Genomic DNA, 18,142 nt, shown 5'->3' with positions numbered 1-18,142 from the left:
ACATACACAATAAAAAAAAAAAGACAAAAAGGAGAAACAAGGTAATAGTGGTCCAAACTATAATGACACTCTCCGGACAACCACACACACCTGTGCACAATGCATTGAAAAGTACTAAACAGAACTTTAATATTGGCAATATGGCATTGATTCCCAGTCCAGTGTTCCGGACATACACAGGCAATGTTATTTGCCAACAACACAAATTCAACGCTAGCAGTCAGAAGAAAGATACTCGTTTCTGGACTTCTATCGTTCTTAACATGCGTTACGTGAAATCAATTTCTAGAGTGGGCCATTAATACGTGCATCAAACCATCAAGACCATATTACCACATTGTGCCACAGATCGTGTCAGAACTGGTCTGCATGCTAGTTGAGTACTGCTAAATGCACAGTTTCACTTTTAACATAGCATTACTAAACAAATAAAATAAAATAAAATATGCCCTAAGTCATCTTACAAATGGTTTTAATTTCTATGGATGATTTCGATTTCCATAAAAAGCAAAGGGAACACTAAACAGACCAAAATCAAGTGAAAAACTGTAAATATATAATTAAACAGTTTATAAACTGAGGACCGTCAGATACTACATACCACTGCAGATGCTAATATTTCCAAGTAAAATCTGAACTGCACGCCATTTCAACAAACGTCTTTTTTTTTTTGTTGTTGTTACATTTCCATATTGAACTATCTAAAGCGTGACTGACCACCGCTTTCAGTGGAAGTGCACAACCCGTGGTAGTGCTGAGGTGAAACAGGTAAGAGTGTTAAAGTACAAGATACAGTAGGTGTATATGACAACAGTTATCTAAATGCTTTTAATATCCCTGCAATTACTTTTTAGTCTCAGACTTAGCTGTGATGAAATGCATGTCCTTATTTTTAATTTATTCATTAATTTATTTTCCGTTAACTATTACTTTAAGATTATGTTTGTATAAAATGACACTAGTCATACTTTTCTACAGCAGAAACTGCACATTATGGAAGGCCAAGACAAACAAACTAAGGGAACAGGGTTTCTCCCCAAATATCTTTCTTTTCTTGTCCAAAAGCTGCACTTGTGAAAAGACTAAATGATTTTTTCTCTTTTTTTTTTTCATAAACAGCTCTTCATTAATCATGGGTTTGATCTTTACTGGAGGAATTCTGACATGGAGTGATAAAGGAAAGGAGATGTGTAAAAAGGTTGTTTTCTTTGCTGAAGGAGTGTGTAGATTAGTTCTCTCCTCCCTCGCCTCCTTCTCCCTCATCTGGTGCGTTGTCAGATGTCCATAACTGGTGGAAGAAAATAATTATATACCAGGGTCAGAACACAATCCATGTTATTTTAGTATTACTTATATACTACAATAGTTTATATTTACTTCAAGTTCTTTTAACTGTTGTATCACATTTGCATCAACCAGTTTCATCTATGTGTTTTGTTGACTGAAGGCATGAAAAGCAACCGATTGTAGTGCAAAACTTTCAAAAATTAAAATTCTGGCATTAATTACTCTCCCTCATGTCATTCCAGACATTTTGTTCATTTTTGGAACACAAGTGAAGATCTTTTTGATGAAATCCAAGAGCTTTCTGTCCCTCCATTGACTGTCTATTCAACTACCACTTTGACACTTCAAAGAGTTCATAAAGAGATCGTAAAATTAATCTTTATGAATTGAGTGGTTTAGTAAATGTTCTGAAGAGACTCGGTCAGTTTACAGGATTGTGAACAGAGGGATTTATTTTGATCTCTTAAATCACATCTCTCTCCGTTTTGACATTTTACGGTATTTCTCAACTCTATTAAAACAAATAAGCAATTTCAAAGCCTCTATACATTTTAAAAACTATTTGCGATGCCTCTATGCTCACTATCCCACACCTGTGAGGAAATAAAATGGCTCTGCTGTTACTTACTGTGAGGTTGTCTCTCAGTAGCTGCATGATAAGAGTGCTGTCTTTGTAAGACTCTTCGTTCAGCGTATCAAGCTCTGCTATGGCCTCATCAAATGCCTAAATATGTACAAAAACACATTGTTAAAGATGACAAAATATCCACATCTGTAATGGATATACAGTGAACGTTGTAATTTAAAAACGTACCTGTTTAGCAAGGGCGCAGGCCTTATCTGGAGAGTTAAGGATCTCGTAGAAAAAGACAGAAAAGTTTAGGGCCAGACCCAGACGAATGGGGTGTGTTGGCTGCATCTCTGTCTTGCTTATATCAAATGCTTTCTGGTAAGCATCCTGAGAGTTTTCTATGGTTGCTGTAAAAAAAAGAAAGAAAAAAAAGTAAATGGTTAGTCATGCAATGCATATTGGATACAATAATGTCAAAGTAGGGCTCAACAATAATATGAAGTTTCAGGCCAGTGCTGCTTTTACCATTTTTGAATGGCTTCAGTGTAAAATCTGCAGTATTTTGCATATTATCAATTCATGGAGTTACGTTAGCTTCATAAATTCTACCTTTTTAACAAACTAAAACAACATTGCTAATTTATTACATATTACTACAAATATTGTAAATGTATATATATATATATATATATATATATATATATTAGGGCTGTGCAAAAGTTCATTGTGATTAATCGCATCCAAAATAAAAGTCTGTTTACATAATATATTTGTGTGTGCTGTATATAATTATTTTGTATATATAAATACCTATGCATGCATGTATATATTTAAGAATTATTTGCGCTTAAATTCTGTATACATTTATAAATACATAATCTATATTATATAAATATTTTATATATGAATAACACATTTTCTTAAATATATACATGCATGTGTGTGTATTTATATATACAGCATAATTATATACAGCACACACAAATATATTATGTAAACACAGACTTTTATTTTGGATTTTAATCGCAATGAACTTTTGCACAGCCCTAATATATATATATATATATATACATACATATATATTTTACCGTTCAGGCCTACAAAGCTGCAAAAAGAAGCCTAAAACCAGGCCATCCAAAAAATTATAATATATGAAATTTAAAGAAGAAAAGAAAAAAAAGGAAAGAAATGAGCATTTGTATTGAGCGGATGACTCAAGACACGAGACAAACTTCCCCTTGTTTCGATGTTTCCAGTTGCGTCATACCAAGGAAAGTCCAGTCCTACATTTTCTGCAAACATGTTTGTAAAATCCACAAAACTAACAGCCATGCATTCTTACCTTTCTTGTCATCTCCTGAGGCGACTTCAGCAAGGTATCTGTAGTAGTCGCCCTTCATCTTCAGGTAGAAGACTTTGCTCTCGGGATTTGTGGAATTCTCAATTAAATATTTGTTCAGCAGCTCCTGAAGAAGAAGAGTAAATGAAAGAAATGAACCTATGGAAAGGCATGAAGGCTTAGCTAGAGACCATGTTTAGACACTTTCTTCATGTCGTTTATTTCTGTCATTTCTCCAAGACCCCAATAAACATCCACAAACCACCAAATACAGGCTAAGTATCAGCTCATCGTCCTGTTAGTACCGTTAACACAGTTTTAAGGGATTTCACTCCAAACAATTTTAGTCCAGATTTAAACTTAATCTGAGTCTCAGAGGCTAGCACTTCTGCTGGATCTTCCCATCCATCTTAGACTGCTTCAGAAGTAATCTGTGTCAGTGAAAGCAACAGCTTAAGGCACGGGTAAATACCAGATTAACCACCATAGCAAGGATGAGACAGATTACCACAGAAAGGCCAACACAACATCATGAGGTATGACCCACGCCTTACCACGCTATGGTAAGATCAGGTCAGAAAATGCAACGAGAGCTTATTTTTTCTCTGCTTCCTCCCACACTTCTGTCCCTCACAGACAGTGTTACAACACAGAAATCATTAGGAAACATATCAGCCCAGCTTCAGATCAGCACACAGTGAAACTGCTAGGAGGTTTGATTAAATCTAGGATAGTCCAACATTTCATTGCTCTCTTAGTGATCAAAGGGATAGCACACTCAAAAATAAAAAGCCATCATTTACTCACCCTCATGTCATGCTAAACTTGAATTAATTTCTTCTATGGTAACAAGTAAACATGTTTTTGGCCATACAATGAAAGTCCAGCATTTTGGACCCCATTGACTTCTATTGTAGTTTTTCATTGCTTCTTTTATGTTCCACTGAACAAAAAGTCACACAGGTGCAGAACGACATTTTTTTGTGGATGAACTATCCCTTTAAACTGAAGGCATGCAAATCATTTTTTTTGGCTTTAAATAGTACAAACTGCACCCTAAAATGTAAAAACAGACAAAACCAATAGCGTAAGAAACATTCTCCGGCATGAGGGCCTGTTTCTTCATGCTTGCCTGAGGTGAAAGGCCTGCCAGAGCATTTTTTTCATTCTTCACACTTGTCAAGGATTCTCAGCAAAGAGACGGCAGTCTTGATGACCAATCCAGAGAAACAAGGTCAGTGCTATCCTAGAATCCTGTTTCTGACCTAAAATATAACAGCATTTGAAAAGACTACAAACAGATGTCACAAAATAGCACAAAGCTGAGCATCCAGACTTGAAATCTCATTTTGAGACTAATTTATACGTATGGACTTAAATTAGTTTAAAATTTTGGGCTTGGTTTTTTTAGGAAGATAAATCATTAAAAACGTATTCAGCGAGGACTAAATAAAGTTGATTAAAAGACAGTAAAAACTTACAAAATATTTATTTTCTGTTTGTTTTTTAATTTCCATTCATCCGGTTTCTACATTAGAAACGACATATTAGAATTAGAGATGCACCGCCACCGATTGATCGGCTGGTGATCGGAATCGGACGATTTTCACACAATCGACATGCCGATTTTATATATCACACGTGCACAGACTGCACACGGAACACACGTCTCTTATCATTTAGCATGCTGTGTTTTAGTGTGGAAACAGTAACGGTCAGGAATCTAAAAAACTCTTTCTGAGAAATTGTTTCTAAATCCATCCCTGCTACAGTCTGCATGCTTATTGTTACAAATTTACTGTCAGACTCCAAATATTTTTAATTGTTGATCATGTCCACACACAGGTGAACATCTTTATAACATTCCCCTGATGTTGTGACAAATATAAATGAATGATAAATGCTGGAAGCACTTGTTCATTGAGCCTAGTTCACCCTACTGGGAGTACGAGAGCTGGCAGCATGTGGCAGGCTGTCTGGACAGGTGGGGGTGTGGAACATCCTTGATCCCAGAGCAGATTCAACAGTGAGATGAGTCACAGACACACCCTTAGCCATCTCAGACAAGCTGGGAAATTAAGCTTGAGTTCTCACTAAATCATGCACAGAAACTGGCCATGACTCACTACACAAACACAGTTCACCAATCACATGGATTTAGACTTGACTACAGAAAAAAACACTGATAACAGCCCCACTGACTTACTAGAAGGAAACTACAGTGACCGGCTACTTTCGCTTTCAGGGAGCACAATCTTCAATTTTTTTTTTAGATATTAAAAGAAAATTGATAATTGGCTGATATTAAAATGTAGGAATAAAATGGAAATTCACCCTATTTTATAAATACATGTTATTGAGCAATACTTAACTTTAGTATTTTAATGTAAAATATTTAACTAATTTATGAAATATTAATTCAAATAAATATATACCGGCTTCATTACAGCATTGGCTATTAAAAAAAACAATATCGGTTTGACCACTAGTTATGATGTAAACGAAGGGCAAAGCTTTGCCTCTGCTAGCCTGTTAACCAAGACTACAGTACTGATGTAGGTTACTTTAGCTTTTGCAAGCTCTTGTTTGTGTAAGACTGTTGTTCACCATCCCTTAGGAAAATAATCCATGATTTTGTTATTGATTACTGTTTGTATTACCATAGTTTTCCAACAATAAAAAAAACATACAACTCTGAAACGTCCAGTGAAATCTGTTGTTAGTTAAAATGGTCAGGGTCTGAATCGAGGCTTGAAATAGTTTGAAATTGACCACCATCATTAATATTTAGGATTAGAGCTAGCGATTATAAAAAGGCGTGACAATTTCTGAACACGCCCTAAGCGCTGCCAATCACAACACACGGGCCAGCTAACCAATCACAGCACATTTCATATTTTGGAAGGAGGGGCTTCATCGAAAATTATGAGTTCAACCAGACTGCGGAGAGAGGAGCTGTAATAATGTAAAATATGTGAAAAATAATACATTTTTGAACAATAAAGCATGAAAATATATTCTAGTAAACCCCAAAAAAGGGCTTCATAAAAGGGCATAAATAGGAGCCCTTTAAAATCTACAAGTGAATTTAGCCATCACAACATTCAGAAGAGTAAGAAGCATGGTTATTCATTTTTAGATTGGCTGAAGCATTCATTAAAATGTGTTATTATACAATTAAAGTTTTAAAAGTTTAACCTTAAGCTGTAAATTGCAGGTTAAACAATTCATGTCAAAATTAAAGTGCTCAATATGTATTTATTTTAAATTTTCTGTCTTAAAATGTGTTAAAATAATAGTTTTTTTAAAGTAACTGGGTGATGATGTCATACGAGGAAGCGCGGGCGGTAATGCACTCACTCTGTGTGTGCGGGTTGAGGGAGATTAAAACGATTCGCGGGACTCACGCAAACTAAATATAGAAATATCTATGAATAAAACATAAAAACTAATACATTTTTATTCATCTGTTGCAGAAAAGCAACAAGAACAACTAAAACAAAACCGAAATAATTTACAGGCCAGAGTTTCTATTTACAACATGTTTGCAGCGTTGCACGATGTAGCCAATCAGAGACATGTGTTGATTTCTAGAACGCAATGGCCAATCAGAAGCATTACGATAGACTTCCCCGCTCGCTCAAAACGGACTTTTTGTTCAGTGATGAATTCTGTATGCTGGCAAATCCTCTAATTATAACAAACAAAGTGTAGAAATCATAAAAGATTAATTGATAATAACAGAGGTGTGTGAGATTACAATGAACTGATGTCAGCTTTTTAGCAGCTGACATCAGTTCTGCCAAACCATGCATGACCGTAAGTTAGCCTGCTAGTTTTTATGTTATAACAGTGTGGTTTGTGTGTTAATGCTTTAATAACAAATCATTTATCGGGAGCATTTACGCTGATGTGTATGGTGGCGACACATAGGCTAACTTGAAAGTATTTGAAGGTACAGAAATGGACGGGCGGGAGCGGGAGCCAAAACATACATGTTGCGGGTGGAAGAAAATAGCATAGAAAGTAGTTAAGAGCGTCAGTTATAATAATGACCCACGTATTAAAAAATGGCCAAGTTTAAATCCAGCTCAGGCTCATAATTACAGTTAATGTGTCGAGCCGGGCTGGGCTCGGACACAACGTGCTCGGTTAATCACATTAATAGCCAATATTGACCAATATTTATCTAACACATCAAATATAATTAAAATCCGCTAATTTGTCTATATCTTACATGTTGTCACTAAATTTTATCATGTATTTATAAACCCCCTAGATCATGTATTTATAAACCCCCGCCTCTAGTTTTAGCATCTGCCATTGAAAACAAAAAAACAACACATTTTGGTTGACCACTGCATATATAAAACAGGGTCTTTTTAATGAATACACCACTTTTTCTGTTGCACAATAGCAGCCTCGTCCTACCATTTCAGCACAGGCAATGAGAAAATAAACCACAGCTTCCATTTTTAGAACAAACCTCCTTCAGGCAATGTTAAACATTGTATTTATTTAAAGAAACAAAGTGTCTGAGAGGATGAGGCTGAATTGTTCTACCAGAAGCACAAGCATTGAGAATGAGGAACTGCACAAATCACTATTACCCAGCAGACAGCGTTACTAAACTGCACCTGAACACACCTTCACACACACCCACCTCTGACCTTTGATCATCTCATTTCTCTGTGGACAAGGCAAAGACAAAGCCAGGCATATGATTTGAATGTATAAATAAACGCTTCCCTCTGTGGGAAGTGTCTAGCAGGAAACACTTGTTATTATATTCATGTCAATTACATCAAGAGAGGTTTGCTTTACAAAAAGGTATTAAAATACAAACTGCACACCTTCTAATTGGACTTAACACTACATAAGCTAGATATAAAAATAACGAGATAGTGACTCTCGTCGTGCAAGACTGTGCATGCTCCCCTTAATATAGAAACCATCGTCTCCAGCGAGAGCCAAAACTGGGCTGCTGTTCCTTCAGAAAAGAGGACATATTCTCTGACATGTTGTGTGTATTGCACATATGTGGTCTACAGAGGAACACATATTCTGATATATACAGATATGTCTATGACTGAATCACAGCAGTGCTAATATTCAGAACAAAGGCACTTTGCTTGTGTGATTAATTCGTCAAATACTACTTAGTGGTACAGATTCTATTCAAAATTGTAAATTATTTTGGTCGTTGGTGTGCAGTGCAATATATCCATAACATTGAAGATTAAAGTGAAACAATAATCCACTGTTAAAATGTGAAGTAAAATTTCTAAATAGCAGCAATGGAGCCTTTGAAGAAGCCCTCTCATTTGTTGAGTATATCATTGGTATATATTTAATTATTTAAACTGCAAAATTGCATATCGTGAGCCATATCGTGATTGATTTTGATTAAGCGAGCGTTTTGTGCTTTAATATTTTATGTATTTTTTATATATATTTGTATTATACTGTCTCTACAGTCCTTTGGTCTACAGTGTAGTTGTAATGGGCTCTATAAATCTCAAGTCTCAATAGAGCTTGAGACTTGAGCCCTATTATAGACATTTGCATTCTTCATTGTGTGTTGGGTTTCCTTTCATCATCCATTGATACCACAAATTATTGTATTTAAAAACGTCACACAATGTTTTTGCATTGTATGGACATGCATACTCACCAACACATCGTTGCAGATGTCTCGCAATTCGGACTCCACTTTCTCCCGGTATTCCTTCACCATCTGCAGTTTCTTGTCGTTTCCTTCAGTCTTCTGCTCGATGCTGGAGATGACCCTCCAGGCAGACCTCCGGGCACCCACCACGTTCTTATAGGCGACGGATAGCAGGTTTCTCTCCTCGTTAGACAGCTCGGTCCCAGCTTCAGTCACCAACTTCATACAGGCTGCCATATCGTCATAGCGCTCGGCCTGCTCGGCCAGCTTCGCCTTTTGGATGAGCTCTGTTCTGTCCATCCTGCTGCTTTTCTTTAAGTCTGTGAGTGTTTCTAGGTCTATGGGACACTCGACTGATCAAAGGAGGGGAATGAACCGCTGCTTAATCCCTAGAGGCGCTGAGGAGGAAAGATAATGACAGTCACACTCCAGTCCATATATTGATTAGAGAATCATTTACGTGAACGAGTCATTCTTTTCACTTCTATACATTGAAAGCTCTCCCTCTTTGAAGTGTGTGAGTGCTTTAGCTGTAGCACAAGCAAATAGCATTTGAGTACAAGAAGTGTAGCAGCATATCATCAACAAATACACCCTTTACTGAACAAGTCCATGTTAGGAGATCAGAAGATGTCTAACAATGAACTGAATGACTGAATAACAGAATCGGTTCTCGTTCATATCACGTCAAAACACGCCATTTTTTTTTCGCCACCTACAGGCGATACAATGCAACTGATAGAAAGAATCAGTGAACAAATCTTTTTTTGATGAATGATTCAAAAGATTCAAATCACTGAAATGAGACAAAATCGCAACCAATGATCTTCCGTGGGAATTTTACACGTTCATTCTCAACACACCGACTAAAAACACGGATATCAGCCGAGATTAATGGATGCGTCTTAAAAGTGAGCAGCCCACGAAAACAGACAGCATTTCTAGGCGCGTTCCGACAGATGCTATCTAGATAGGCAGCTCACTAGGTTTGGAGACAAGGGCAGGGTGTGTGTGTGTGTGTGTGTGTATGCGACTTAACACATCTGTGTCAGTGTGATCCGTATAGCCCTGCCCTGTTCACTAAAATATCGTGCATATATGCCATACATATCTCGAAAGTGGACCCGATTTCAAATACACAAAGTAGGACATCGCAGTTCAATATAGGCTAACTTACTGATCACAATCATACCGAGTCAATATGAATCAATGAAATCCAGCCTGCTGATTTCCGTAGCAATGAGGTTACTGCTCGTTATACAAAGCGTTATTTTGACAATTTCAACCGTCAGATATGCATATCATATCAACATAAATATTAGTTTACACTACCAATACAGCTCGATGTAAATCATCTCAAAGATGATGTAAATCAGCTACATTTTTTTTTTTTGTTGAAAATCCATTGTAGCGATGTGACGACCCGCCTTCAACAGCGATGGGTCTCATCTTGTCCAATCCATGTTATAATTTTGAACAACAAATTTTCAATCTGCGACTACAAGTATCGCACATCAAAGGGAAATAAATGTTTACTACATAGTAATAAGCAAATCAACATTTCCCCCCTGATCGATATGGACGCAGTTTGGCAGCCCCTCCTGCCTATCAACCGAGCAGCGCGGTTATACAGATTACGCCGTCTAATGCAACAATAAAAAATATATTTAAGAATCTAAACTTGTATATTAAATAAACATAACACCTTAAATCTATCAGATTGCATCTCACCTCTCGATCAACGGTTGACTCCAACGGATTGATAGCCTTTGAGCTTGGATGGTTAGGGAAAAAATGTAGTAGAGAAAGACAATCGAAAGTGTTACCGTAGGACGTCGCTAATCCCGCCTGTCAACCAATCAGATGCCGCGCTTCGCCACTATAACGCGTAATTCTTCAAATGATCATCCAATAGCAATTTAGCGCGGGGAATGGAGGCGGGCCGAAGCAAATAGGTTCGGTTGACCCGTAGACTCTGACTTGTAGCCACGGGGTTTCCTCCAATTAGAGCACGGGGGATGACGTCACTATTGCTATGGTGATCCCCCCTCCTACTCATCCCCAGCATCACCATCAGCATCATGATTGGGAACTGGATGCATCAACAGCAGATCTAGCCTACCTACTGAGACCCAAATACCATCTCTCTAATTAATCATATTGGAAAGATAATTGCTTTGCTTCTTCAAAGGGCCAGTTGAGTTGAAACAAGGTGTGTTTGGGGGTTTGAAATAATGTAGTATAGCTCCATGATAAGAAAAGATGCTGAAATTCCAGCACAGATTCAAAGAGAAGGACATATTTCTGAACACAATAATAATAAGCATAGCATGTAGAAATAAACAAGAAGGTACAAGAAGCCAGTGCACATTGAGAATACAGACATGGCTAAAGGACATCATTACAAGGTCATAATTGCAACATTAACTACGGCTTTAATCACAATAGAGCAAGGAGTGATTTTTTGCTACTATAAAACTGGTAGGCTACTTTTAAAAAATATTAATGATGCAATGTTTTATTAAAATGGTAGCAAATTCATTAAGTGACATCCTTCAAACCAAGACAGTCATTGACATAACAGAACGTTGCAATGAAATAACAAAAAATAACAGTCTGAAACAGATATTTTGTCTGTTACCATATTATTACGGATACGTAAATTTCAAAAATGGAGGGCGGGGGGGGGGGCTGTTGTGTTACAAGGGGTCTGGGGGGGGGGGGGATGGGTTAATTATTTTATGTTTTTGAAAGAAGTCACTTATAGGCTAGGGCCAATAGTTCCCTTAGTTTCCGCAATGGGCATTCTAACTTTGTTGAAGCATGTTTTATTCTCCACAGTCGATTTCCTGTGAGGTAACAATCAGTGTAATAGGGTGGGGCTGAATGAATGACAAATTCTAACATCTTAGCTTTGTCTGAACAGGTTAAAATAGTCATCCATTTAAGCACTCAATAATCCATAAGTGTCTGTAGTTAGTAAAACATGCTTCTTTTTTGCCAAAATGAGGAAATAATTGATGAAAGCCAATTCAGTACAATCAAAAATTAAATGAAACGGGTAATTTATCAGATATTTAAACCATAGGAATTTTAGATGTACTCAGACACCTCACGCCCCACTTGGCTTTAAACCAGAATCTGCAAAGCGAAGACCAGGCTCAGCTCAAAGAGGAGAACGCTTGTTTAATCTAAGTTGAATGGTGATGTGTTAAACTCCAGCATGCAAGTCATGTCATGCAGAATTAGATACAACCTGGTAACGTGTAAAAAAGGGCTATTAATGTTTGTTTGACTTTTTAAAATATTATTTCATGGACTATATATGTATAAGTGTGCATTAAACCATCAACTCATTTTTACCAGAAACTAAAATTTTGAATATGACTGAAATCTGTTTTGATATTGGGTCAAAATGCAGCATTGAGCAGTCTGTCAGGATGGTGCTGTCACTGTGGCTCACAGGTCACACCGCCTGCAGGGAATCAATATGTGGCGTCAGAGGTCTGTCAGAGAGGAACAAAGACATTCGCCAACATATAAAAAAGTCCTAAACAGAACGCTAATAAGAAAACAGATGGACAAAAAAGATTTTCTGACTGTACTGACTATTCCCTCAAAGACCATGGTGGTTGAGGACTGGTCCAGCCTGCAGAAGGTGTGTTCAGTTAAAATCGAGACTGGCTTTCAATGTAGCCTGTGGTCTTAAGAGAGCCATACACAGTACAGTAGCAAGAAGGTGTTAAAAGAGCTGTTTCACATGAAGCGAACAATCCGCCCACCCATAAGCAAAAACGCCTAGCTGCAAGTAAAAGCTCAAACAAATGGTCAGTGTTGAGCTTACCCTGTCCAAATTCCCTCCAACCCTATTAAACAACATTTTCACAGTAACAACATGATCCGTTTAACAAGCAGGCACTGGTTCAACACATTCATCCATCTTTACTGAAATTAGATTCTGTTCTAATTACCATATGAAAAATACAATAACCTTGTCTCAGTGGATACATCAAAGGCCTTGCTGAAAGTGCTCAAACCTGGAGAACTGATTATCTTATTGCTTTCCCACTGTAAATGAGGAGACTGGGGGGGATGTAGCAGTTACGTAGGTGGGTGGGCTCGGGGAGTTGTGTAGGCAACCTGATTGAATGAGACGAGGGTGTATTTCGTACTCTGCATGGCTGTGTGTGAGTGTGTAGGAGTGAGGGGGGTGTAATTGGCCCTTGGCACTCTAATTTTCTGTCCTTTCACCATTGTTATCATTGTCAGTGAGAATGTAACATTGGATCTACTACTACACAGCATTAACACAGAAACAAAGAGATCCTTTCTTTTCTTTTTCTTGCGTCATTTGTTAATGCTACAATCAATTCAAAATTGAGTCTACAGTATCTACTTTCTTACTATTTAATTTGCATTTGACTTTTCTTATTTTGAATTGTGCACAGTTCAAATGTATATTCTTTTATTTATTTGTTTTTTTCTTGCTTCTCTTAATATCTTATCAAATTGTAACAATTTTCCTGGTTTTAAATGACTTTCCTTTTGAAGCTAGCAGCTAGCCCTGATTATCCTTTAATTGCTAATTACATTTAAAGATTGTGTGTTGCTATGCAAAAAAAAAAAAAAAAAAAAAGCATTTCTCTGCATTGCACTTGCATTCTTGAAATGAGCCCTGCTCTATAAATAATTCACACACTAAAGTGCAGAATGCTCAAAGGACCTTAACCACACAATCACATGTGTAAAATGCATGTGTGTGTCAGTCGGTGTGTGTTTGCTCTGTCTTAAGCTTAGTCCTTATGGTTCCTTTGCATTTAAGTCATTCTGGTCTTTCATTCCCTGGGATTTACTGCACACTATAGCCTACGAATCCTGCCAACTCTCATGCATTTAGCCATCCATATTCTATAATTATCGTATTTGTACGATCATTTTGACTTCTGTATGATGAATAATGAAAAAAACCCATAATGTACGATAATTTCTGAATTTTGTGACGCTTCAATCGGAGGTCACCATAGTGCTTCTATACTCATTGTGTGAAAAGTGAAGATGAGAGAGCATGGCAGAGAGCGAGAGTGTGAGCCTCATGAAAGCTACATTCATCGTGCAAGATCATTTTCTTCCAAATACGATCGTTTTGAGATTCTGTTACGATACTTGGCGAGGCAAAGAGGACATGCACTGACAGACAAGACACAGTAGGTTACTTTTGATGTAAAAGCCTCAGCTTACAATTTTTTTTAAAGTTTTACTACTAAGTGTAAACAATACCATTTTGGCGCTCTAATGTGTCGAGACAGATCGCTGTATGTATCGCCTCAGTTCAAGTAGCACGTGAACTGATCTTCCTCTTTACTGAGTTTCAGCACCAAATAAACATGAATGAACACAAGAAGGTATGTTGAAAGAACCAGTAGCCTACATTATCTACAACATAATGAAATGTATCACTCAATCAGTGTTTCGACAACGGATAAAACTGCTTGCAAACCTCAGAAAAGTAATTCAATGTCAATAAAATATTGTTAAAAATATACACTATTACACTATAATCAATTGATATGGGATTGCAAGCTTATGAATTAAATCATGAAATATGCATCAATACCACCCCCACCCCCGCCCTAATTCTCATTTCAAGCTGAACTCAGTTGGCAGCCCTGATCCTATCCATTGATAGGAAATCTCTTTCTCAGCCTTGCACAAGCTAGGTTTTTGTGAAAGTTGGTGTTTTGGTGTTTAAGGTGTGATATTAGCGTCAGTGGTATTTTTGCCTTGTTCAGACCTGCTTAGACTGAGTCACAACCAAGGGCTTCACTATAGTCTCTTATTTATCATGGATATATTTTTGCACTGTTTCCATGGATGTGTATCACCTCTATTTGGGATGAAGAGATGAGAAGGACATGAGAAATAGACTAAAGAGAAACATGTAAGCACAACGTTTTTTTTTTTTTTTCTATTAAGCAATGTTAAGTAGAATCCCTTTGAATTTTGAGAAATAAATAAGATTATTGTTATTTTTAATCAAATTCCCCAGGGGGTTCAGAGTTTCCCACTGTGATTCAGGATAAAGAGAGAACATGGTCATGCCTGAATTAAGATTATTGTGTCTCTAAACAACTTAATTAACACAGCTGTTGTAAGCAAAGCAAAGCAAGTTCTTGTTTCCAAGCCGTAGACAGACAGAGCGGTTAGGAGGACGTATAACTTGTGTGAGGCAATAATCTCTGCTCTCTGTGCAGTGTGGAGGTGGAGAGCTGTTATGTAAGAAGTGGGTGTCCTCCTACTAGCTGCTGTAGATTTCACTGCACAACTCTCATGTGTGGGACGAAGTGCTTTTGTCCCTTTTCACTTTATCTCTTCCTCCTTAGCCTTCCCACCTCCTTTATTATACTTACTTTCTTCCAAACTCTCGTGCCAAAGGTCACGACTGAATTACGTAAACTACACACGTGTACGTGCTGTGCGAATGTCTTCCTCTGAGGAAACACTGTTGTACTGCTGTGTCAGCAACAATGCTAAGCAACTGCAGGACAATATACTTCATGGTTTCATAGCAACTCGTTTAATCTGAGAACATAAATACTAAATATAGAACACATTACATTATTTTTTAGAGAGATTTTGTTTGCAAATCAAAACATTTGTTCATTCTTTGCTATAAAGAGAAAAAATATAGTAAACAATTTTTTCTTGTCATTTTATGAAGTATGCGAGTGGTTCTTGCCAGGCTGTTGCTAATGTCTTCTGCATGGTGTTCTGAGTAGTTTTAGTGTGCTGCTGTGTGCTTTCTAGGGTCATCTGTAAAACTTGTGTCCACTCATTGCTGAATAGCAACCTTAGGTGACCTACTTCATGCGAGGGAATGCGGGGCACTGACTGTAGTAAAGGAGTGGCACATTTAGGGTGTGCCTTATGGCGGAGAGCCACTGGCTGAGGTGCCGTTGACTCAAGAGAACTCGGAGTGCAAGAGAGGGCACACCCACCTATTAAATTCACATTAAAGGGATTCAGTGATGGCTTCTGTGCTGGCTTCAGTGAGGGTGAACAGCAGCAAGGTAACAGGTGTGGCTGTAAAATCTCCAGGGCTGTAGCTGGGGTCAGTGTTGTAGTCGAGACCACCTCACTCGAGTCCGAGTCGACACCGAGACCAGAGAGAGTCGAGTCCGAGTCAAGACCGAGTCCATAGAGAGTCGAGTCCGAGTCGAGTCCGAGACCAGAGACGGTCGAGTCCGAGTCGAGACCGAGACCAGTGAGGGTTGATTACCTAATTTACTTTTATTTACTTAGAGAAATCCTTTTTTTTTTTTTTTTTTTTTTTTTACTGAATTTACTTAGTTTAAAAAATATGATCAGTTTAGGGTAAAAAGGCCACATAGTAGGTGGTGTCAATCCATTTAAAGAAATATTTTATTAACATACATTAATAATCATGAAAAATATTTTTAATTGAACTCGAGTGGACTCGGGAATAATTTCGAGTCCTAAAAAAAAAAATGTTCGAGTACGAGTCAATTCCGAGTCCAAATGGACACGAGTCCATGACGAGACCAAGACCATTAAAATATGGTCTCGAGACCGAGTCCGAGTCTTGAGTACTACAACACTGGCTGGGGTATCTGTGTGTTTGTGTCCCACTTGGTTGGGTGCGTGGGGGGTTGGTTTCGGAGTATGAAATGGGTCGGGGTCCCCCTCTGTTGAACTTTCATTCCAGGGAGGGGCTGAGGGGGGTGTTTGTGTCCCTCTCGGTTGAAATAGCGTTCTGGGGGTGCTTGTCCCCCTAACATAAAATTGGGGGGCCCTAGACAGCCCTGTTACACTCCTTTATGTTTTTTTAATCCTCCCTTGATCCTTTCAGAAGTCTGTTATAATTGTTCTGTTCACTCTGCTCCCTGCTAGACGGCCTCAACTTAAAAGTTATCTTAATTAATCATTATAAATATAACAAAATTATCAAACTCTACAATGATTACAATTTCTGAAATCCTAAAATAAATTGTGGTTAATGAATTTTATATATCAAAGTGTCTGTTAAGTATATAGCATATATATTTTGTCTATTAAGCAATGTTGGTATGTACAATCCCAAACATACATATATATATATATATATATATATATATATATATATATATATATATATATAATATATATATATATTTCAAAACTTCCTACATCCCTGATTACCTGAAAATTATTCTATAATTAATTAATTGCTCTTCTGACCAACGGGTGATGTCATGCTGGGAATTGTACATCATGCACTGCCACTGAGCTCTCAACCTAGATTGATTGAATTGGTCTCTCTCTCTCTCTCTCTCTCTCTCTTTCTCTCTCTCTCTCAGACTGCAAGACAAATGTAATTACAGTTCTGCTGAGTCACTTTGTTTTGCCTCCAGATCTGAAAGATCACTGAGGTCACACAGGTAAAGTTGAATTAGGCCAAGCGTTGAATTTATGTGTGTATTTACTATTTATTTATTTTTGGTGAACAAAAGCTTTACAGTATTATTCATGAAACTTAGGGACAGAGGCGAATGAAGGTTATTTTGAATTTGAGTTTTATTCTTGGACCTCTGAGGGTTCAGTTCGTATCTTTGATGCTGATTATTATCACTGATCTCCATGACAAACCTCATCAAAAGGAAAGTATTATTGCCTATTATTATAAAGAATATATATATAAAGGCAATTTGTGTTTGTTTCAATTTAGCTAATTTTTGTTTAGTTAAAGTTGAAGCACTTAGCTAAAACTAAAACTATAAACTACAATAAAACTAAAATTATATAGGCATAAAAAAGTAGTTAAAACAAAACATAATTAAGTTAAAAATGTACATGTATAAAAACAAAATCTATAAAAAAAATAGCAAAAAAAGTGTAATGGTAAATCAATCATACTAAAATTTACAGTTTTGTAAATTGTTATTATGCCTCCATAATGTACAGGTTCATATAGGATTTTATATGGAATAGAGAAAAGCAAACCAAAAGTAAACCTCTTGATGTGTGCAGTATTACACTGACACCGAACCCATCCTATATATCGCCCTAAAATTAGAGGGAAATGATAGCTGATAAACACTAATGCGTCACCTTAACCCTGGTTGTAAGCCTAAACTTAACATAAACTGTAAACTTCAAATCTGATTGGTTAATTGGAATGTAGCTGTTCCAGCATCAACAAAAATGTTGATCCTGGAAGATGTTACACTTAGTGAAATCAGGTTCTGTTCATCGTGTAGTGTTGCGTTTTTATTTATTGCAT

At 37.2% G+C, this 18,142-nt stretch overlaps 1 protein-coding gene across 1 annotated transcript; it reads right to left on the bottom strand.

Annotated features, from left to right (window-relative positions):
* Positions 1-1,000: 1,000 nt before the first annotated feature.
* On the bottom strand, positions 1,001-10,721 carry ywhaqb (tyrosine 3-monooxygenase/tryptophan 5-monooxygenase activation protein, theta polypeptide b). The gene is made up of 6 exons (XM_039668185.2): positions 10,597-10,721; positions 8,872-9,263; positions 3,201-3,324; positions 2,102-2,265; positions 1,916-2,011; positions 1,001-1,288 (listed from the first exon to the last, which is right to left on the bottom strand). Exons 2-6 carry the CDS (start codon positions 9,163-9,165, stop codon positions 1,229-1,231), a joined length of 738 nt encoding a protein of 245 aa, XP_039524119.1. The 5' UTR covers positions 9,166-9,263; positions 10,597-10,721; the 3' UTR covers positions 1,001-1,228.
* Positions 10,722-18,142: the final 7,421 nt, after the last annotated feature.

This window comes from Pimephales promelas, chromosome 15 (genome assembly GCF_988280905.1).
Source record: "Pimephales promelas chromosome 15, fPimPro1.hap1.1, whole genome shotgun sequence".
Lineage (NCBI taxonomy): Eukaryota > Metazoa > Chordata > Actinopteri > Cypriniformes > Leuciscidae > Pimephales > Pimephales promelas.
This window is presented reverse-complemented; position numbering and strand designations above follow the sequence as displayed.

Excerpts from the sequence above, each read along its gene's own strand:
- ywhaqb (XM_039668185.2), bottom strand. The coding sequence starts at position 9,165 with ATGGACAGAACAGAGCTCATCCAAAAGGCGAAGCTGGCCGAGCAGGCC. Across the intron at positions 2,266-3,200 it reads CTCAGGAGATGACAAGAAAG|CAACCATAGAAAACTCTCAG; the intron begins GTAAGAATGCAT and ends TTTTTTTTACAG. Across the intron at positions 2,012-2,101 it reads CCTGCGCCCTTGCTAAACAG|GCATTTGATGAGGCCATAGC; the intron begins GTACGTTTTTAA and ends GTACATATTTAG.